General features: G+C 33.5%; 1 protein-coding gene across 1 annotated transcript in view; it reads right to left on the bottom strand.

Annotated features, from left to right (window-relative positions):
- Positions 1 to 8,846, bottom strand: part of LOC143909623 (uncharacterized) — a 118,259-nt gene extending 109,413 nt beyond the window's left edge. Inside the window, exon 1 of the mRNA XM_077427702.1 lies at positions 8,765 to 8,846. Coding sequence (XP_077283828.1) covers positions 8,765 to 8,829 — 65 coding nt within the window. The 5' untranslated portion in view covers positions 8,830 to 8,846. The remainder of the gene's footprint in view (positions 1 to 8,764) is intronic.
- Between the last annotated feature and the right edge of the window lie 16,360 nt (positions 8,847 to 25,206).

Below are 25,206 nucleotides of genomic sequence, written 5' to 3'. Positions count from 1 at the left end.
ATAAGCATCATTATGAATTATCTCGAGTTAAAAAGTGTCATTATTAGACGTATTTCTTTGCCAAAAAAGAGCATTTGAAAATAAATCAAGAACAAAATACATTTGCTATTAAATTAGCAGATTAGACTAGTGTTTAACATATAATGCTTTGAACAAAGTGGTCACGTGTTCAAATCCCACTGATTTCTGCTGCCATACTTTGAATTTGTGACTCCAGATCGATCGTTTCCTATCAGACTTTCACACGGTTCCAACAAATTGGCAACCTTACCCGTTTTCTCGCAAAATCTCAAGTTTTCAGCAATCTCGAATGTTGCTGAATTGTATAATATGCTGCAAATTTACAAATTTCACCATACGTGGATGTTAATCGATATGCATTTACTGAATTTCGTTGAATTGTTTAAAAAAATGTTGCAAATTTACATAATTTACCTAAGATGTCTCTATGGATTTTAATTGATATGTATTTACTTTATATGATACTAATAATACTTGTAACAAATGTACAATATTTCTAGCCAGAAAGATGCACTGGGGACTACCGGTTAGGCCTTCCTGGTATAAATTAAAAATAAATAAATAAATTAGATCGAGACTTCATAGAAAATTTCATACATTCTTAACAGGCCAATTAATTAATATCATCACAAATCGCCATGCTTTCTGTATCTCACAAGTATTATTGCTATGAGAAAAATAATCTCTGATATATTTCTGCGTTCCTCAAAAAATATATTTAGTTCTACGTCAAAATATACATAGTTTAAATCATACATAGCACATTTGCAATCCTATGTATGTATAATCAATCAATCAATTCATAATAAAAATATCCATCATGTCAAATCGTTTCCGTAAACTTTGAACTGCAAAGATCGTTCGTATCGTATGACTCACTTATCAATCAATAATATTAATTAAATCGTTAAATTTATTTATAAATATTTATAATCAATAAATACATACGCGTTTTTATGAATTATGCAACCGCACATAATTTATACCTTCAGCACATTTGCATGGTAAACTATCCTCTTATTTTTTTATTCCAATTCTAATACGACTTTTTATTGACGTCGAACATGACACGCTAAAAATGCAATTTTTTTACACGTTTTAATCTAAAGATTACGAAAGAGTCGAGGCGATTAAAGTGCTTTATTAAATATTAATATTTCAATGAGACTATTTAATCGCAGTGTTGAATATTCACTCGACACTTCTTCAATCTTTAAACACACTTAACATCACAGGCAGTATAATTTATTCTAATTAGAAGAAAGCAAAGTCTACACGGCGAATGAAAAAAAATACCTAAAATACATACAAAAAGTGAATAATAATTAATTATAATCCATCCGTCTCGTTTTAACTTTGTGGGGAAAAAGTTGACATATTCCCACTTTTTTATATACATACATACATACATACATAGACACATACGCAACTTAGACTGGGACTTGGTCCACTTTTGAGCACGCAATCAATTAAAGTAAACCGACGAATAGACAAAGAACTTTAAAACACTTCACGTCCGACCAAGTTTACAAAACACACGGACATTTCCGTTAACAGGTGCCGTTTTAAAAACGTTAAAAATCAAGCATCCGGTTAAATCACGCATTCAGTTTGTATAAATTCGAATTTCAAATCAGATCCTGCCACACGAATTATTTATAGATATATAATATATACATGAAATACAATTGCATCCAAATGTTTATAAACCTAACATAAGATCATCATGATTTTGTCGTATAAAAGGTAATTTGATTAATTAATAAACGAATGATTAATTATTTGAATGAATTAATCGAACACGGCATGACTTTGGCGCGATTTTTCTCTCAAAATTAAAATGCAACGTAAGGCAGAATTGCATCAAAACAATCAGTATGCGTTCCGCGAAAGCGTTAAAATTTCCAGAAGTGAACGTTCTCATTAAACTGTCGTTAAAATTGTCGCTTTCTCAGTACGATCGACATTTCTTAAGAAAAACGAACATCAACCCGGCTTTCGATTTCGACGATAACATAAGAAACTGACTTCAGAAATGGTGTAAACACACTTTTATACGAGATCACCTTTTAAATAACACCGACGAGCGTTTTTACTTAATTAATTCGGTGGCTTGCACTTAAAAGGATCAATACCAAAACACATAATTTTGAGGTCAAACCCATATATTACATTAATAAACAGAACAAGGTGAAATCGAAGATGATGAATGGAATTCGATGCCTCAACTTTCATTATTTTTTTACAATACAATATAATTATTATATATATGTACATATTACCTATATACATATATATACAGAGTTGAACCTCTGAAATTTCTCAAATTTAAACTCGGATGCTATCCTTTAATTTATGTATATGTATGTAGATATTTTAAAATAGATAAACACCACTTTCTCCTTCAATAGCCTCAAAAATATATGAAAAGCAAAGGAACACAAAGAGCAGACATCATCTTAAAAACGAGACATGAGATGTTTTGGAAACTTTTCTAAACAAAATTGCATAGAATGCAAAATTACATGATATGTAATATACATACATCCATCAAGTTTTTGGAACTGAGCTATTCCAGAATTTAAAAAAAATGTCGTAAATAAAAAAACTTATATATGTATATGTCGATATTTGAAAATAGATAAACACCACTTACTCCTTCAATATCCTCACAAATATAAGAAAATCAAAGGAACACAAACATTCTCATTCAATAGGCTCAAAAATATATGAAAAGCAAAGGAACACAAAGAGCAGACATCATCTTCAAAACGAGACATGAGATGTTTTGGAACAAAACTTTTCTAAACAAAATTGCATAGAATGATATGTAATATAAATCCATCAAGTTGTTGAAACTGAGCTATTCCAGAATTAAAAAAAAAAATTCGAAAATATACAGAATAATATCTCAAAACATGTTGAAGTTTCGACAGCATCCAGTAAATCCTATTCTAAGTGACGTTTCCTTCAAAAATATATATACATACATACATACATATGCAATCCTTTGATTTAGCTTAAGAACTCAACTTACTAAATCATGCATACAAATATGAAAAATAAACACGCTCAATTGCATCTGAACTGCATACAAAAATATTCAATGCATTTTCCTGCTATATAATAACAACACAAATTTTCCTCAAAAGCAGCACATTTCAACCATTTAATTATAGTATCCTTTCAATCAATTTTGCACGTATAATACGGAGGGGGTGGGGGAAAGGGGGGGGGTTTAATACCCGATAATTACTCATCGGATTTTTATTTACGACTCGTCGCATTTGCACGTCTCGTATATACTGGATATATAATAACGACACGGAAAAAAACTGGAAATTAACAGCATTGACCCGGTACGGTAGTCCGGCTGATTGGTCCGGTTGTCCGGTCGAATGCGAATTCCGGTCACGTCGAACCGGACGAACCGACACTTTTTGCACAGACGAAACATTCCCTTCAGACGTACATAGGTACGGGGAGACTTTGCAAAACGTCTGAAACCCCTCAAATTCCACCTGGAGACCCAGCCACTCTCCGACACTTGGATCTCGGAGACGATCCCTCGAATCGGGAGGGGAAAATTTGCTAAAATTTCCCGTTTAGACGCGACTTTGCGCATCGCCTAACACCTTAACGTCCTCTCGCCGATCTCGTTTATATTCAGGATGCGACACGACGATCGTCCGAAGGTCGTGGAATGGTCGAATTGGGTATTGCGGTATTCGCCGAAAAAATACATCGCTTTAAATTTATATACACGTATAGACAAATATATGTGTTGATACAAATATAAATAAAAATAATGCGCTTGATTGCTTCAATGAATTCCAGTCTCCCGATGAGCACGAGTTCTCAAAATTTCGATCATCGAATTCAATAATAAAAACACACACACACATTTATACACAGGTGAAGCATACGGCATTGATTAGGAACGTACTTGAACACTTGAGTGTAAGATAAGAGCGATTTTTATGTTGATTATGATAAATGTGTATCGCGATAAACTACGTCAAAAATTTTATTTATGCGATATGCCAAATTGTTTCGCATTCTTTGTGTGTTCATTAACCCCTTATCAATGCGGAAAATTTGAAACCAAACAAACTTCACAAGTACTTGAAAACAGCCTTGCTGATATGAGCTATTAAGTATTTCAAATATGTATTAAAAATATATATGTATATTAATTCCATACTTTTTAATTTACCATTTCATTTTTTACAAATTTTATATGAAACAATATACCAAATTGTTTCGCATTCTTTGTACATATGTTCATTAACTCTTTATCAATGCGGAAAATTTGAAACCAAAAAAACTTCACAAGTACTTGAAAACAGCCTTGCTGATATGAGCTATTAAGTATTTCAAATATGTATTAAAAATATACATATTAATTCCATACTTTTTAATTTCCCATCTCATTTTTTCCAAATTTTATATGAAACAATATACCAAATTGTTTCGCATTCTTTGTGTGTTCATTAACCCTTTATCAATGCGAAAAATTTGAAACCAAACAAACTTCACAAGCACTCGAAAACAGCCTGGCTGATATGAGCTATTAAGTATTTCAAATATCTATTAAAAATATACATATTAATTCCATACTTTTTAATTTCCCATCTCATTTTTTCCAAATTTTATATGAAACAATTTACCTACATAAATAAATAAAAATTTAATTCACAATTGATTCAACCTTTATCAGTTTCTCATACAATAATCGACCTCAAACTTTGATTTAATACATGCATTGAAAATGCGAACAACTTCTTCAACAAATTACATTATATTATAATAAAACTTATACTTTGAGCTAATAGGGATGTGCCCTAACCGAAAATGAATATATTTAATAAAATTATAATTGAATAACAACACAACAATAAGACTTTCCTATATGTATAATAACATAGGTCATCGCTTTTAGAGAGTCTTTAATTAATATTATGTATTAGATGTACATATATTATGAGTATTTATAAGAATTATAAATAGGTTTTTGAGCTGTTTTCCTATTATCCTGTACATTAACATTAGAATAATATATTTCTATGATCACGAACAAAATTAAATTAAAATTGTAAAATAGAAAATGATCAGTAGATCAGTAGCTATTAAAATAGATATAAAATGTAATGTGACCATAATTTTGTAAGAATAAAAAGCATTTAAAAATCAAAAATCAAATATTTTGCATACATTCTTTAAAAATTATTTACAAAGTCAGCTAGAAATAATATAAGATATAACTCGGTGGTTAGTATATATTTTTAATGACCGAGAGGTCCCGGGTTCGAGTCCTGGTTAGATGTTGAGGGAAAATAATCACACGTTGTATGATTTGAGGTTTTTATGCGATATTTGGGACCCCAAGTAGATTTTTTTCTTATCAGAGTTTGCCAATTTAACTGTTTTAGTTGTTGGAACAGTTCCTCATAAATTGGTTACCTACCTACTATTCGTCAACACTGTATAATTATAAATAAATAAATATATGAATAAATCAAAATTCACTACTTGCAATATAAAAGGAAATTATGTATATAAAAAATATATGTAATTTAACATTGGAATAATATAATACTATGATCACTAACAAAATTAAATTAAAAGTGTAAAATAGAAAACGATCAGCAGATCAGTAGCTATTAAAATAGATATAAGATATATTGTGAACATAATTTAGTAATAATAAAAAGCATTTAAAAATCAAAAATATCATAACATCAGCTTTTATACAAACTTCTAAAACAAATTTAATTATATTTCGATTAAACTTACGCTTTAAATATAGCATAACCAAAAGGGCATGCAATTTATAAAATTTAAATTCAATTCATAAACGAGTCGACACTTTAAAACTTGCAACAACCGATAAATTTGTATAGGCATTGAAAATTCAATCTACTTTTAATACAAATTTTAATAAAATTCAAAAGAAAAAACTAACAATTTATTTAATATACTTGGGGGAGGCGGCAAAGCCGACAGACCCAAATATAATTTATAAAGAAAAAAACCTATCCAAAAATGTATGAAATATATTATGTACATCTAAACATGTTTGAATTTGTATCAAACAATGACAGCCTCACCAAAGATTCGCCGAAGGGCGCTTTGATTTAGGAACGGATTCAAATTTCAAACGAGCCGAATCACTTCAGATTCCGCACGATTTTTTAGTGTGATCGACACATCGATTTGATCACATAAAGCGGCGATCACACGGCGTCGCCGAAACGGCGCGTGATCGATCGAACGCGGCAAAGTCCACGGGCGCGATCTTGTCGACTCGTAATACGTCACATCCGGTCTCGGCTTCGTCGAAAAGCCGACAGATAGGTGGCCAAGCCTCGCGAAGCCGTTCGCAAATACTACATACAAATGTACATACATGTGTACGAGTATAATAAATTATCGCGTGCGATCGCAAAGAGACACACATTCGTATATGTACGTATGTGTTGGGTATTTACTATATCTATCTATGTGCATCGGCCGTTGCACAACGCGAATGCATGCGTTTTAGAAACGAATCGTGTTTGTTGTATTTGAAAAATACGTTATCGCGACATTTTTACACGTAAACGCTCTCTCGAAGCATTGCGATAACAGATTTCGATCGCAGATTGTCAACATTTTAATCACCGGGTTGTAATTTTTCAGCTCGAATCACTCGGTGAGAAGCGGGCATTAGATAAGTCTAGTTTCGTGGCTTTAGTCTGTTTACATAAGATTTTTTTCATAATTTTCGATTTTAACGTACATATATATCTTATGACAGATCTGAAAAACGAAATCGAATCGTATCAGATTTTCTTTCCCTACAAATATTAATACAATTAAACTGTTGTTAAATCGCCTACAGAAAACAGCAAAAAATCATCAAATTATTTAGGTAAAAAGTGTTTTGGATTTCTATAAGTAATTTATACACATTAAAAGTATTCAATTTGATTTTTTTTTTACAAAATCGATACATACATACATACAAAATTTGAATGATTTTTTAGCCAGCACCGTGGCTCGATGTTTGCTTTGATACTAATCACCGAGAGGTCACCGGGTTCGATTCCGTGAGCTGACCTCGATTGAAAAGAATTTATTCCGAGTATAATTTTAAATTCTGCGGATCAGACTTGGATATTTGTGACTCCAAGTCGATCGTTTCCAATTGGAGTTTGCCTATTTATCTGATTTAATTGTTGAAGCGGTCCCTCCATCAAATTGGCAAAAACCATCCTACCCATTATGTCACCACTGTTTGAATATGATTTCGAAAATGTATTATCTATTACATAGATGTCTCGCTAATTATTTTATATAGTTTTTATATTATGCTTATATGTCTGTATTCTTATATATAGTATGTTTATATGTTTGGTCACAGTGATGCGTTAGAGTATTCTGTAATGTCTCTGTGGTAAAATTAGTAAACAAATAACTAAATCAATTAAAATTTTTAGTACTATGCTGTATCTCCAACACTCAAATTTCCATTCTTACTTTTTAACTATAAAATGCGATTTGATTTTTCTTAGATGAAGATAATATTCAATATATAAATATATATTATAACTTTTTGAATAAGAAATAATAAAAAACAAAGACAGGCAAACAATAAAATCACTCACACGAACACTATATAGCAAAAACTTTATATAAAACAGTAAACAAAGTCGGAAAACGTCACCATAAAACGACCGATCTGGATTTTAACAACGTCTCAATCTCACAAACTGTCACAAAAAATCAAATAAACATTCAAATACACCAAATATCAAACTATGTATGTACGGTACGATTGTTAAAAAACCGGTCCCGTATATTGTTTTATGCCAATTTAAATTCGAATGCCTTTCCACCAGTTGCCATTCTTACAATTATTATATGTATTTGTAGATATCATTGAAATGTTCACTTTACAATAATGATTAACGTTATTGATACATATGTACATATATTGCATGTCTGCAGTGCAAATATGTATTATACATAGACATACATAAACCACGTTTGAAGTGTCTAGCAATGGTAAATCATAATCATCATATCAATTTGCACTAACTTTGCACTAACCTTACCGACTTATACAAATTTCGCAAACGTCTAATTAAAAATCATACAGTTTTTTCGTGTGTTTTACACACTCGTCAAATCCACGTGACACGGGATATAGAGAACGATCTTTGGATCGTTATCCAAGAGTGATTCTTGCGAACGACCTTTACCTTATTGAGACAACGGAAAGATAACGCCGGCTTATACACTTTTAACGATATTGTATACACACATGTGTACATACATCCACATATGTACACATGTGTGTATACAATATATTTTGATGACGGTGTGTGTGTTTGTAGAGATAAAATTACTAGCGTTAGCACTGCTGATGGGAACTAATAACACTTGACACGCTTCAGTAACCGAAATAGAACGTGGAGTTTATCTTTCGCTTAGTTAATGTTTACCGTCTGAAAATGATACTATTTTTAACTGTGGCAGAAATAAACAAGAATAATTATAAACAACATTGAAAAACACTTCACTGATGTATATATAGATATATATATATGTATGATTTTTGTCTCCAACTCGGAAGCTTAACCGTTTGAGTGGCGATAAATATATATAAATAACATAAAAAGAGAACGACAATGACATTTGCTGCGACGACCCAATTTTCAACGATAAAAAAATAATAAAGGCAATTATTATTGTTTACCTATAATCGACGAAAGTGGTGCCAATGTCTTCATTGCAATTTTCGTCGTTGTCCGAGGCCATCATTCGATGATAGGCAGACTTCGATCGCAGCTTCCCAATCCTATCGACCGATCGCAGATATCGGCATTTACTCGACGGGACAACGGAGGATAATTCGCCTGCAGTTTTCCTTTTTACTTTTTTTTTTGAACCACAATTTCAAATCACATACGAATAAAACAACAACAACAAAAAAATGTCCTTCTCACACCGAAAAAACCACCACAAGTTATAATCGAAAACGAACCGGAAAATTGATAAAAACAATTCTGTGTCTTCAAAAAGATCGTCTTTCGCACGACACTATTGACTATTAAAATTTTATATAATGTGTATCACAACAAAACACACGTTTTAATAACAGTCTTTTTATTGGTCCTGTCGCCTCGTCATGTACCTGCAAATAAAATCATGCATTTTAATCGTAAAATGAATAAAAATAAACACAATCTATTTACATGCATACATACATATATGTACATATATAATAAATCGACCGGGTGTTTGCTTAATTAATTTCGAGGAAGGCAAAAGCAAAGCGTTTCGTGATTTGAATTTCATGAAGGAGACGACGCGCAAGCACACGCATTGACCCCTACGTCGCGGGTCGCTTGTTCTTAATTAAAATTAAATATTATTCACGAGCGGGTCACCGTATTAAATTTGTGTGCACAGGTGCAACGAGGTGCTTCTTGAGGAAACGACAACAACAATTTTATTCTATTTCGGATGGTTTTAAGTGTGGACGGAACGGATTTCGGAAGCAAACATTGCATTGAATTACAACGAAATTTCAATTTAACGACTAAATAGAATCAAAAATTTGCTACCACAACTGTGTAAAAACTATACGTACCTACTTTCGTATTTTAATTAAGTCATATCTACATATGTATATATCAGGCAACCACAACTCGTCTCTATAAGGTTTATATCGTGTAATAATCATGAAAGCCCAAGAAGGCAAGAGTAGTGGAAAAAAAGCCTATATACAAAAAAGAACATCATCTATTCTATATTTAAATAATCATTTTCAAATGAGTTTATATAATAAGCTATATATGTATATATTTGTCAAATTTTTCTCTAAAACTTTTCATTTGTGGCCTAGAAATTCCAAAGAAATAAATATCGTATTTGGTAAAAGTCATTTTAAGTTGCCCAGGCAATCAACTAATACAATGTACCACAATGAAACGAATACAATTCGAACAAATTCCCGAATGAATCTCGATTGTCCATATGTACAAATTATATGATGATTCCCGGAAGAATGCACTGAGTAGTGGCGCAATTTCGAGAAATCCCAATTTTCAAAGACGCTCAAGAAGAGCTTACGCGATAAAATTCCACAAAATAGGGTAAGCACTAGGGATCCCAAATATTCGAATATATTGGAATATATTCGAATATCGAATATCGTATAGTAGCTTTAAATTATTTATTTGTAGTCTTAAGAAGTTGAAGATATTATTAAAGTTTTAAGAGAACCATTATCCGGAACATCAAATAGAACTAAATGTGCTGTAGATTGAAAATAAAAAGATAAGTTCGTATAAAAAGTATTCGAATATTCGGACTTGGGATCCCTGGTTACAAATATAAGCGCTTGCATCGTCGAAAGTTTGAATATCTCGAGGGTATGGCCCTCTTGGGTGCATTTATCCGATCACCACATATGCACATATCTAAATATATCATAATAGAAGTATTAAATAATAATTTTACCAGTGCAAAAAAAAGGGACACGAAATTATCTTGACAAAAATTTGGACGTATCTTGTTTGCAGCTACAATATTTACAGCTGCAGTATTTTACAAAAGCCTAGGGATTAACGAGCTTAAAATTTAATCCGGAATTGAAATTATCTTTCAGGTGTCAAATCTGCTAATTTTTCATTATAGAAATATCAACATTATCACATGCAAAATTCACACAAAAAAATTCACAATGATTACTTTTAATAAAACCATAAACACCTTTTCAATAGTTTCACAGAGCAAATATGTAAATCAATTGTTACCCTTTACATGTCAATTTTACAAACATTGAACTGAGCAAAATACACATTTTAAATACTCGATATAAAATAAATAGATAACGGTATTCGAATCTTCTCCAACATACACACACACACACACACACACACACATACATTTATTCTAAACCATGAAAATTCGAAAATTCAGTCAAAATCTCGAGGTAAAATCTTCACACGATCACAAAACTTCATCTACTGTTACTGAATACATACATAAACATTGTTAAAACAACAAACTTCCAATCGCCCGAAAGTTCAACATCAAATTTTCGACACAATCGAAAATTTTCCAAACACTGCATTACACACAACGACACATGCAACCCTAACGCATCGACCGACGATCGAACCGGGCACAGATCGCCCAATCGACGGTACAAAAACGACGATCGAATCGAATCCGCGTCGAGATCTACGCGTCGCCATTTTGCGTGCGCTTCGCGCGCTCGGCCCACACACGTTCGATCGAGTGGAAAAAATCCGCGAAAAACTCCACCACCACTAACAAAAGGTCGCAAGCGCGCCGATCTCGTTAAGGTTCTGCAGATGTGGGTGTCACCGTCTCAGTTTCTAAATTACGGGTTTCGAACGGCGAATGTGGGTCAACGCTCCCCCTCCGTTAATTAATCGCACAGAGGCGTGCATAGAAACCGATACACACACACACACGCGTGCTTAATTATATTGGCAACGCTCCATTGGAATATACGTACATACATATATTTATATGCGAATTTATAATTAATTTATTTGCTTAATTGCTGTTTAAGCGCGTGGGTTCGGGCCGTTTAAGTGTGCCGTATAGTTTAAACAAATTACGTCGACGCCTCTCGTTAGCCAGCTAATAATGCTGAAAGTTTTCATTGAAACAATAAAATAAATGATAATTAGATAGTAAGTAATAAGCGAGCGCTTTTATAAACACACCTACGAGATTCGAGGTGTGGGTTTTCGATGTTTTTAAAGGGGAGCCTTTTTCCGAGTCGATTCAATCGACAGACAATCGGATTGCATCATCGATATTATAATCGATTTGGATTACAATAAATTAAACTATCATTATGAGAGCTTACGCGTCGGCTGCCAAACCGTAAGAATTGTTTGTGAATAGGTGTAGATTTTTTTAACAATTACCAGTGACGTCCCTAGACTATGTATGTACATACATAGTCTAGGGACACCCTTAGGCGAAGTTCTATGCCGCCCTTGGTTGAAGTTCAATGTCACCCTTCAAAAAATATGACACAAACGAAAAAAATGCACAATTATACTATCAAATACAGATATTTCAAATTAAATAATATATCAAATTACAATATTAATTATATAACATTCAAAAAACACGGATTGGTTGAAGATTGACGGTCCACTCTTAAATGGCAAATTGTTTATAGCAAGATATAATTTGATATTTCTTCCTTGTTTGGTTTGCCGCCCCTCAAAATGTGCCGCCCGTAGGTGCTGCCTTACTTGTCTATAACCCACGGGACGTTCCTGATAACTACCGATCATAGATTTGGACTGATTTAAATTGCGGTATATTTAAAATTGTATATGTATAGTTAGATGAGCTTCGATTTGCAAGCCTCGTCATAATATTTATGCCTTATTTGAAAAATTACATCTACTAATCCTTGACTTCAATAATAACAAGCGTTTCAAAAATGCATAAATATATTGAACAGACGTGTATTAACCAAATTAAATATTTAATACCAAGCGTTAAAAATTTAAAAAACACAAATCTGCTAATATTATATTTAGACTAGGCAGTTTTCGAATAGCATGAAGTTCTTTCATAAAAAGTTGAAAACTAATTGACAACATGAAAAGACACTCAAATTGCCTTAATTGCGAAAAACTACAACTATACAAGACATAAAAATTATCTATAAAAACTATGAATCAATATAAAGCAGCGCTTGCCAAACTATTTTTTCCGCGACCCGGTTATTTTAATATTTCTCCTTCGTGACCCACTAAATTTGCTATCGCCTATAATACCGGCCTATAGGTAAAATAAAACAGTATACTTATATCCATACAGTCTTTATCTAATATATAATTTCGAAAGAGGCTTTGTAAGTTTGTATCTTCCGTTGGGAACTTCGTAAACAAGACAAAGTTTCTACAACGGCAATTCAATTGGTTGGATATTATATTTTTTTCGATTCAAATAAATTTAATAAAAAAACAAGCGACTATTTACTATTAGATTCGCCAGCTGGGTAAAACAACAATTAAGTATGCTATAATACAAAATAATTTACTTTGATATATAACCTATAAAGAAATCAAATGTACTAATAATTTATTCATTTTAGGAAATTGGCGACCTGGTATTTAACTTTGTGCGACCCATCATTTGGAAAACGCTGATATAAACACCAATTAAATGTGTGATAAACAAAATAATCTAAGCTAAATCACAACCAAAAGCTAAATTAGTAACAATATTATTTCACTGTTATACAATAAACAACAACACCGCCAAATTAATGCTTCCAAGACCTATTCAAACCGCATTTTAAGAGGGCTGGACACCAGCGCCTTGTCCCATACACACGTATTACACTTCTCCCTTCCTCAATTATGGCACTAGATAAATTATTTGTTAATATGCTATGGATATCCACCGTTGCGATGCATCTATCGTTTTATTTTTTTGATTAGTTATTTTTTATAGGAGCTAGGAGCCGCCAAACATCTATAAAATCGTCTCTTTTTTACACCCACGAAAAGAGTCCAGCGTGCTTATTTAACGGTCGATTTTTAAAAAAATACGCGCATAGTTGCACAGAAAATATCTTTCTCATACCGATGATGAATTTTTTTTTTTAAATTGGTCCAGTTTCGAAAAGGAGAAAATAGGAGAATACGAGACCTCGATTTTGTCGATTTAAAATACGTTTTATCTGGTCGAAGCGCAACTGTCGCATTCACTCAATATATATATATTGATGATATATATTGTCGCGTTCACTCAATATATACATATATCGAAGAAAGGAACAGCAACAAAATTAAGGTTTCGGGTATCCAGCCCTCTTAAGGCCCGAAAATAGTAATTTCATCCAAATCGTACAACTCACTTTCAAGATAAAATTGACAGATACTACTAGAATCCTCCGGCTTAAAATTGTCATATGTCATACGTTTCTAATGCGAATCCTCTTTTACGCGAACACAAATAGGCCCATCATACGAGATGAAAACACAGAGCGTGTGCGACGGGCACGCGCGTGCTTACATTCCTCGCTACGCGTATTATGCGAACTTAAAGCAAACAACCGACTTACGAACTCGAAAAAAAAACACTTACTTAAACTTATTATCAATATTTTAATTCTCGAATTGTAAATTAAACGCGTTTTTTTCCACTCATTCGCCGTCGTCGCCACATTCGAAAGGTCGTAAGCGCAATTTAAAACGTCTCCAAATTGTTTCCTGTGCAACGCCGGGCTGCGAAGGTCGCACAACACGTACATATGTACATACATATATACATAAAGTACATGTGTACATCTTGTCTGTTTCGCTTATCTATTTAATCCTCGAAGGTTGATCTATCCGCGATAAGCTGCTTATGTATAGATAAGTGTGTTTATTTAAATTTTGATTTTATTACATGTAAATCGCATTTACATATACAGAAAGGGAAAAAATCGTTTAAGCAGAATCGTTTAAATAAATATAACTATAATCGATATTGATTGATACATTTTGTCTGTGATCTCGTTATCGCCATTGACGTGTTTTCATCAGTGATTATAAGCATCAGTCCTTGACAATCGATTAAATCGATGATATATAACAGATACGTCATTTTTTTATATATATGTATATTCATAAGAATCATTAGAGCAGTGCTCGAAAATCACGTGCTAATTTAGAACGTTGATTAAATAGCGAATACCATTCGAATTAAACGCTCAAATTTTAACAGTGCGAAGCTTAATAGTTCTTTTATACAAATCGTAACGAAAATTATTATTATATATTATGTATAAACAAGTAATTGAACATTTATACCCAAAAACACTTATCAAATGTGCATCACTCGAGTCGGCCGAATTAAGTTTCATGAAAATTCCACATTACATATCTTATCATCGTTTGGGAATTTTATTATTTTTTTTTACAATCTATACATATGATTCATTAGCGAGATAAAACGAATAGTCTCGCGATTTGCTCAACTTTTTACAGACGTACAGACTTAAAGACGTCTTTTTTCTAATAAATTCGCGTACAAATTAAAGCCTAAAAAACCCAAGCTCATCACAATAATTCGAATCCCGCCGAAAAACTACAGAATCGTCTTCAGCGCATTCTTTCAACACGCATAAAAAAATTGCGCAATATATGACAGAAAACTTAGTAATAAATCATTACCAGATCAACAACGACTGACCTTTCATCAAAATAAGAAACATATCCAACACACTATTGTGTATGACACTTTTTACACACAGAGAGTGTCATCACGCATTTTTCTATACACAATACGATACAGTAAAAAAACACAATAATACAACAAACAAACCATCAATTTCATCTAAACCGTACGACACACACAATTACAAACAACATAAACTAAAAAAACGACACTTTTTTAAAATAAAAATTACATTAAAAAAACAGCGCATACTTTACATATTATTATCGATAATTTAAAGAAATGATTACAAAGCGCACTCGCGAACAAAACTACAAGCCTAATATTATCATTTTAATGACACAAAAATACAGATCAAACAAAACACACGTCAATTTACATAAATACGAAATCATCTATCTACTTGTATATAAATTCATAGATATGTTAAAAAAAAAAGACTCAAACACTGACGATCGTTCGTTTTAGCAACGACTCCACACATTCTATACGAGCCGTTGTATTTGAAAGTCCAAATTTTCAGCTCCAAAAACACCACATATTTCAGTTCGACTTAACATACAAATTGTTGTCACTTATTTTAATTCGATATGTCCAGAATCTCGGAAAAGCAGAATGAAAACCATTACAAACCACCAGTATTTTTTTTTTAAGATTCTTAAAAGCGAGACATTATACTTAATATTTCACATGATATGTCTCGAAATGGAGAAAAGTGGCCACTTTCAATTATAACAGGTCCATATGTAGATGTAATAAGAAACGATTTGGATAATAAGCGCGGGATGAGTGATCTTTTCACTTCTACGGATTTTTTTTTAAATCACTTTGTATCAAATTTACTAATTAAAAATAATAAAAAAAAAACACTAAAATTTCACACGGGATTAGGTAAATATGTATGTGTAGAGATATCGCCAGAGATAAAATAAAATATTCTCAAATCTCCAACGGATCACTAGATTGTAGTAGTATGGGGGGGTTTTTGGTTGAATTTTCTTTTCAGAAAAATAAAAATAATAATAAAAAGGGGGTGGTCGGGCGGGTTGTTTGATGCGTTCGGAACATACTTGTGCGATCCGAGTTGCGATGCGGTATCGGGATCAGGTGTGTTAGCCATTCGCGGTATTTTGGTCGCGGAGATTCGCGAGCGTGCAAGTGTGCGCGCGTGCACTATGAACGCACACCCGAGCGACGCAAGAGCGCGAGTGCGACTGGCCGCTCTGTACCTGTGGCGCGGTTCGCAACAGCTCGGCCGACACCGCCTGTGATCGGCCGTGTCGACACTACTCGTATCATCACGCCTCGCTCCAACATCTCGCAATATCATAGCCCCGACAAACCCCAACTCACAGACCGGTATGCAAAGACGATCCCGAAAAAAAGCCTTCCGGCATTTTAAACAATTTTTATTTTTATTTTTATTTGTACATAAACATATACATATATACCAGGAAGGCCTGACAGGTAAACCCCAAAGCGCCTTCCTAGACAATTGATTACAAACATTGTTATTATCAAAGATCAGCGCGGAAATGCGCCAGCACAGGAAAAATGACAAAGGATCCCATTTTTTTCTGTGCTGGTGCATTTCCGCGCCGATCTCTGGTAATTATAAGTAGAAGTGGGATAGCCATTGTTGTAAATCCTTTGTAAAAAAAGTTCGGCAAACCTTTAACAATGCATTTACAACATTTGAACAATAGCCAGCAGCATAGCTCGGACGATAAGCTTCCGCTTACCGTCAAGAAGGTGCCGGGTTCTATCCCTGAATGAAAATGAATTTTAATGAGTATGCTGTTGGTCAGACCTGGATTTGTGACTCCAGGTTGATCGTTTCCTATCAGAGTTTGCCAATTTTCTCTGATTTCATTATTGAAACGGTTCCCGGAAAAATAATTGGCTAAAAATCCTTCCTACCTACTATGTCACCACTATTTGAAATTTGATTGATGTACAATAAAAATTTATGTACAATTCATAGATGTCTCGTTAATTTGCGAGTTTTTTCAGTGTCTCGCAATTCAACGACTTATAATAAAAATGCTGCATTTGTATTTGTAATTGGCCAGGAAGGCGCATTGGGATTTTTAAAATAAAAAATAAAATAAAATACGCGGCAACCTCTGGGTCCGGGCTTTAATTATAAGCAGAGATACCTTTTTTTGCTCTCTAGAGAGCAAAAGAAAAAGCTTAACAATAGAAATTAACAAAAGAAACCCATTTATTTCGAGCTGGCGCATCCTCATGCCGTTCATTGTTAATTGTTCGCTGTGCTTTGTTAAATTTTATGATTAACCTTTTTTTTGCGCTTTGGCTTTGTAAATAGACGCAAAACGCCCTGCTTCTATCCGCCCTTCAATTATAAGCCTCTTATATATTTCACTTTACTCATTGGTCTGACTACATTTAGCCAGCAGCATAGCTCGGTCGTTAAGAGGGCTGGACCCCAGCGCCTTGTCCATACAAACGTATTAGACTTCTCCCTTCCTCAATTATGGCACTCTTAGCAAGGTAGGAAGAATTTTAGCCTATTTAATCGGGAACCGTTTCAATAATGAAATAAGAAAAATGAGCAAACTCTGATAGGAAAATCCAAGTCTGACCAGCAGCACTAGAGACATACTCGGAAAAATTATTTTCAATCAAGATCAGCTCATGGGATCGAACCCGGCGCCTCTCGGTGCTAAGCAGAAGCTTAACGACCGAGCTATGCTGCTGGCTACCATACCAAATATACCAGGAAGGCCTATCGATGCTAAGCAGAAGTTTAAGAGGGCTGGACCCCTGCGCCTAGTCCATACAAACGTATTACACTTCTCCCTTCCTCAATTATGGCACTAGAGAAACACAATATATGTGCATATTGACGATTTTGCCTCCTTGAAACCAAGGAAGATATTTTTAATCAGCATAGCTCAGTGGTTAGAGTACGTTGCTAATAACTCAAAATTACTGGGTTCAAGCCCTGGTTAGATCACTATTGAAAATAATCATTGTATAAAACAATTCCCACAAATTGGCTACCTCTACTTTCTATTTGTTACCGCTTGCTGACTGATTATAATTTCAAATACATAGATATGTTACATATATACATATGTGTATATATAAAACATAAATATGTATAAGATCGGCCGTAGGTATGTAGATTTGGGGAAAACCGTCATAGCATAGTAGTAAAAATGAAAAAAAAAATATAGTATTTAAAAGATACTCAAATTCAAAAAATAAAAATAGTTACAATTTTTTTCTTGACTAAGGTTAATGACTAATATTTGCGGCTGTAGTAGAAATTTTGCAGTTTTAATGAGTTCCTAAATGTAATATGCTATAACTATGATTATACATACTTATGTACATATATTGAAATTAACTTTATGAATATTTTTTGTGCAATATATGCATAATCTCTTTAAATTCAATGGCAATAAATATAATAACAGAATATAGTTCAACTTTTTCAAACTTTACTTTTTGACCAAAAAAAATTTAAAAATGATTTCAAACGTAGGTTAGATTAGGCTAATATTTTTTGGTACTAAAAAATCTTGGTGCTTTCAGATGAATCAACGATTAATAAGATCACATAACATTGATATTTTAAAAAAATCTTAATAGATCTATGTATATCGGTTACTCCACTTAACTTATTTGTTCCTCCGTAATAACAGATCGGCATTCCATTCCAAAATACAAACTCACACGTGTTTATATACATATATAAATAAACATTAGTCATCGGACCAAGTGACACGATGTGTTATGCAACACGATGTATTCTAATCGCAGATTCCCGGATGCGGTAATTTCAATACACGATTTGACATGTCTTGACCATATTATCTTATGCGTTGACCACCAACCGCAGATTTGACGTTGAAAATAGATTCCAGACACAAATGTGACCCTCTGCACAATTTCGTGTAAACGAAAACATCAAATGTACATAGAAACAGATTTAAAAATGTCAATCTTTATCTAGATAAACACATTTACATAAATACAATGGAAAATCGCACGACATTTAATGAGATCAAGAGTCTAATCGGGTTTCGAAATGTATCAATTGCGCTAATCACTCTTTATTTTTCGCGACTTCTATTTTTACGGTGTAAATAATGATTGTGTATGTGGCAGAAATTCGATGTATACTCGTGCGTGCGATAAAATGAAGATGTTTAAAAGAAGCTTTCTTCCGAAGAACCACTATATTGTAATTCATCTCACGCTCACTACCAATTCTTTTTATTATCATAAACGCAGAACGCTCGACAAAAAACGTTCCATCTCATTTCGAGCATTCAGAGAAATGCTAATAGAACAGAGACGGCCACATTGGACCCATTCAGCATCTTTTATTCTACAATCATTGATAAAATAAACAAAAAAAAAAAATTGCGCTTGCAATAAAACTTTTCCCTCCACAATTAACGCTTCATTGCACCGTTTTGCATCTCGTTCTATTTGTTTAAACGAAAGTTCACGATGCGATTTTCAATATTGTACATATATATAAACGATTTTCATATCTGAAAATGATACAATTTGCATCAATTTTTGATGTCATGCCTATATTTAAATGATATCAAACGAATATATGTATGTGCGTGTGTACCAAATCGGCACAAATCTTGACACAATCAGATGGTACATATCTCTGACAATAGACCACTAATAGATATCGAATCTCGCGCTGTAACATTAACGTTGATACAATTGAGCGTAATACGAATCTCGAAAAAGTTCAATGTCGCAGTGTTACGTTTCGCGTTTGTCAATTAAAATGTTTCCGTTATGCGCACGAGGAACAATATACAATGGCATGCAATTAAAATGACAGTAAAAGTCGTATTGTTCATTGATATTATCAAAATTTCCCAAAGTATGAGATTTCTGCATCGTTCGCAATTCAACAATCCCAAGTCGTAATATGATATATTACATATTATGCAAAAAATTTACATATTTGCGCATTGAAAACATAAACATCCGATTGAAATGATAAATATTTAAAAAATATTTATATATATATAATACCTACACTTTTTTTATAGAATAATTTTCTATAAGTTTTTATACATACATACATACATACGTATCTCTTTTTCAATTTTCCACTTTTCCTCATATTCATATCAGAATCTAGTACGCGAATAAGGAAAACTGTAAAATATGCAATACTATCTTAACTATCGCAATTAAGTTTTTTTTTTAACTTAAATGACATACGTCAATATGGTCTGATTTCATATACCACATTCCCATAATAATTTGAAGTGCCTCTTTAATAATACAATATTTGGACATTTATACAATATTCGATTAAATTTTTACTATAAAACTATGTAATATTCAAATCACATCTATTATAGATATACATACAGTGGTAGATCCAGGAAATTTGCAGGGTGGGGGCCATTTCTAATATTTAATACACATATTTTTTTTCAAAAATAATGTTTATGAAGTTATATTATTAATTTATTGTTATATAAGCTTATTGGTTTGAATTGTGTTTTTAAACGCCAAATGTGAATTTTAATTATTATCTACATATATGTAATAATATTATGTAGTCCTCTAGGTTGGTGGCCATTGACTTCGTGTCACCGCTGTGGATCCGCCAGTGCATCAATATAAATATATACATATATATGTATAAAAATCAATGTTTGTCTTTCTCTTTGTCTGTTTGCCACGTATGCGTTTCTATACCATTCAACCGATTGCGATGAATCTTACACGAGCTATTGTGTGTATGCCCGCGATGATTTCATTACTGTAGTTTAATTTGATTATTAAGTATTAATTTGAAACTGAAACATTCACTTATCGAAACACATCGAGATATGGGAACGGGAACGGGAATTGCATGCGGTACTGTGGCATTGCAACGCATGCCGGGTTCGGTCCGGTGATTATTGGTCACAAAGCGCTCGCTCAAAAGTCACTAAAATCTCTATATCGGAACGTCTGGCAGCCGAAAAGTCCATCATACTAACGATAACTATCACACAACGAGAACTCGAGTGCCAAATATCCCGTATTCGCGATTTTCATGGCAAAATTGTCTGTTGGGCGATCGCAATGTGACAATCTATTTTACGCACCATTCTTCTGGTCGTATCTTATTTTAATCTTATTTTAATATGTACATATGTATATGCAGTATAATAAGAGAAAAGCTCAAATATTCCGTATTCGCGATTTTCATGTCAAAAAATGTCCTTTGGGCGATAGCAATGTGACTAATAATTAAAGAGCGAACCAACTTTGCGCCGTTCATTGTTCATTGTTCGTCGTGCTTTGTTCGTTTTTATGATGAACCTTTTTTTTATGCTCTCTTACTTTGCAGTTTGTCCTGTTTCCTGGAAAATAGACCCAAAACGCCCTGTTTCCTGGAAAAAGCACGCTTCCTACTAATACCTCTACTAATAAATAATCCAATTACCGCCGGGTCCAGCTAGTCAAAAATAAAACACGTTTTCAAAACTACGACAATCAAACAAAAAAAAAAATATCTTGATATATTATTAAAAAAAAAACGCTTTATCTAAAATCTAAAAAAAAAAAACACGTAATAATTCTTTAATGATGTATCTAAGTCTCGATGCATCATTGCGATAAGAAACGATAACGAAAACTCAATTCATTGTCTAATTAATAATAGATATCGATTTCAAACAAGAGAAAAAAAATAAAAAAGTAAAAAACAAAACTAAACATCACTACGAGCTTTACAATAATAATTACACATGCACAGAGCAAAACTCGCTTATTAACGCATCATTGAACACGCACGCATCGTCCGTCTCTTTTTTTGTCGCGGCCGAACGCGCAAGTGCGAAAGAGACGACGCGATCGAATCAATAGAGACGGGTATCTGTATCTGTCGCGACGTGCGTTGATGCGGCGCGCGCGTTCGTTCTATCCACGCTTGATTGCACTGCGCTTCTACCATCTTCTGTCTCTGTCTTGTCTGTGCGATTCGGCGTGCGCAAGAGAGAGATAAAGATGCGCAAGTCGGCTCGTTTCGGCGGTCGGCGTGGCTCATGATGGCCGCTGCCCAGAAATGGCGTCGATTCGCCTCGCCACTCTATTTCGCCTCGATTCGAGACGTTATACGTCAATTTTCACACTGGCGATCTGTGCAGATTGCTTTCAACGATAATTTTCGCCATTTTTCAAAGCCGTTTGTCCTTACAGATACAAATTTTCCGCGTACAATATACAACCAAATTTTAATATGAAAAATTATGCACCAATATACATACATATCTACATATATAGTACGTCAAGGGTGTGTACTCTCACCGCTACTGTTTAATTTATATTCCGAAAATATTATTGCTGAAGCCTTGCAGTGCCGGCCCTTACACCCAATGGCGCCCTCGGGCAATTTTTTCTAAGTACCCTTAGAAAAAAATTATAAAAACTGGATTACCATCCTTCTTTTTCCCGACCTTGGGACCTTGCTACAGTTTCAGGCAGTGTCAACAAAAGCATAGAAACCCAAATGTTTGGATATAATTATTGTAAATTGTGCTGTTTTATAAAATTTAATACAATGAGTGGATTAATTTCACCTTGAACTTTATTTGAAATAAATGCTTTTATATTGTAAAGTTCATTGCTAATAATATCAGATTTTGAATTCGCGGTGGGCTTAATTTGAAGATCAGCTTTTTCCAGTAGATTGTTTGAATAGAATTTGCCGAGTGCAAATGTAGGACCTTTGGCGCTCTAATTTTAATTTTAAAGCGCTTTTGGTGGATCGAGTGGCACCCTAAGTTATTTGGCGCCCTCGGGCACCATCTGACTCAGCCCCCCTAAAACCGGTACTGAAGCCTTGGAAGACATGGATTTCGGAATTACAATAAATGGCACAGTCATCAATAACATTCACTACGCGGATGATACTGTACTACTGACCACTAACTTCAACGACTTACAGATAACACTGGACGCAGTTGTTGTGCATAGCTCTAGAGCGGGGTTGACATTGAATATAAAAAATTAAGGGGTCGAAAAAAATAGTGGAAGAAAAATCGAACCAGAGTAAACTGCCACTTCCAGTTGAGGGATGCTTACCAAATTTTATACACAACTTGTTATTATACATAAACTTCTAGATATGAAATTTCAGTTCAATAAACCGAAAGGTTTATGAGAAAAACATAAAAAGCATCGATTCTCTAGAGTAAAAGCACTACTTCCGGTTCAGATAAAATATTTAAAAAATATAAAGTTATAAATATTATTATTTCTAGTACATGTGAAAAAAATTCAGTCCGATTCAGTTAGCGGTTTGGGAGATAATTGAATTCATATAAGGGGAGGTACCATTTCCAGTCAACTTAAAAAATTTACGTCGTGTCGATAAGAATTTCAGTATCCGATACTAAGTTTCAGTTCGATAGGACTAACTGTGTTCAAAAAATCCCCAAAATACACAGACACAAAAACACACAGACACAAAGTCACACACACATTTTTTCTAGATCATGAAAACGTGATCAGTAATCGATTCTGAGTTTGAATCAGTCAAAATCTCGAGTTCGAATTTTCGCATGATCACAAAACTTCATCTATTGTTACTACGTATGTATGTACATGGATAAAGTAAAAAACCAAATGGATGATATTCAGCAAGTCGACGCACAATACGGTCAACTCTCATATAAAAATTAATAACAACGTGGTGGAAAGATTATATAGTTTCAGATATCTTGGGTGCTATTTGGTTGAAACGTGTGAAAAATAGGAAATAAACAGGAAATTCACGATAGAGTAGAGCAAGCAAAAGCTGCATTCTAAAAATTGAAAAATGTCCTAACCACACGTGATCTCAGTATAGCACTCCGTCTTAGACTTCTACGATGCTACGTTTTCAGCATCCTTCTGTATGGGACAGAACCATGGACCCTGACAGATGCCACGTGCAAGAAACTACAGGCCTTTAAGATGTGGACATACAGAAGGATGCTGAGAATCTCATGGATGACGCGTCGTACCAATGCCGAGGTGCTAGCCCTTATGGGAAAGCATGTCGAAGTGCTCAAAGTGTGAAAAGGCGTAAATTGGAGTACTTTGGACATGTGATGCGGAACGAGAAATACGATCTCCTACGCCTAATAATCCAGGGGAAAATTGTATTAGTTCGTATCGTAAACGTTCTAGGAGGACATGGCACGTGAAGAAAAAGAATATACATACATTCAGTCTTCTTTTTTCGAAATTGACGATGATCTTCATCTGATTTCGATACAATGGGATGAAACCACCTTTTTCAGGTACAAAAAAGAGCTGTGGCTATGTTTCACTGCTTGAAAAACTCGTTTAAACAGTTGCTTACTTTCATTAATAAAATATAATCGCAAAACAAATGAACTAAAGTAAATAAAATAAAATTTGATTCATTTATTTTTCACGCATATTCTTTTCTCATATAATAGATTCAAACTTTTGTTTATAAAACTGAATCTGAAAATGAGATTTATTATCTGTTAATTATGAATGGAAAACGCGTCACTTTTTTTATAACGGTATACAATTTGCTCTAGTGATTTTATTCGCGACACTTTCGACTCGGAAAACTGTCTCTTTTATGTTTAAAAATCAGCAGGTATGGCAACGTACATATAAACATGCTATTTAGTATTTATTCTTAGCAAATAACGTATACGTATAAATCCTCATACGTTGGCAATGGTAATTAACGGGCCTGATTCAAAAATTGTATGCATGTGCATAAGAGGTAATTTATGCATAAGCATATGCATAACAGGTAATTTGGTGGAAAACACAAATTTTTCGATACATGTTTTGTTTTCATATAGTAATTTTCCAAATATTACTAAAATCGATGATATCTACTATCATAATATTAGGTTATGAAATAAAAAATCTGTTTTTTCAACCAAATTCTCAATTTACACATTTTTACTGCTCTAAAAG

Source organism: Arctopsyche grandis, chromosome 3 (genome assembly GCF_051622035.1).
Source record: "Arctopsyche grandis isolate Sample6627 chromosome 3, ASM5162203v2, whole genome shotgun sequence".
In the NCBI taxonomy this organism is placed as follows: Eukaryota; Metazoa; Arthropoda; class Insecta; order Trichoptera; family Hydropsychidae; genus Arctopsyche; species Arctopsyche grandis.
This window is presented reverse-complemented; position numbering and strand designations above follow the sequence as displayed.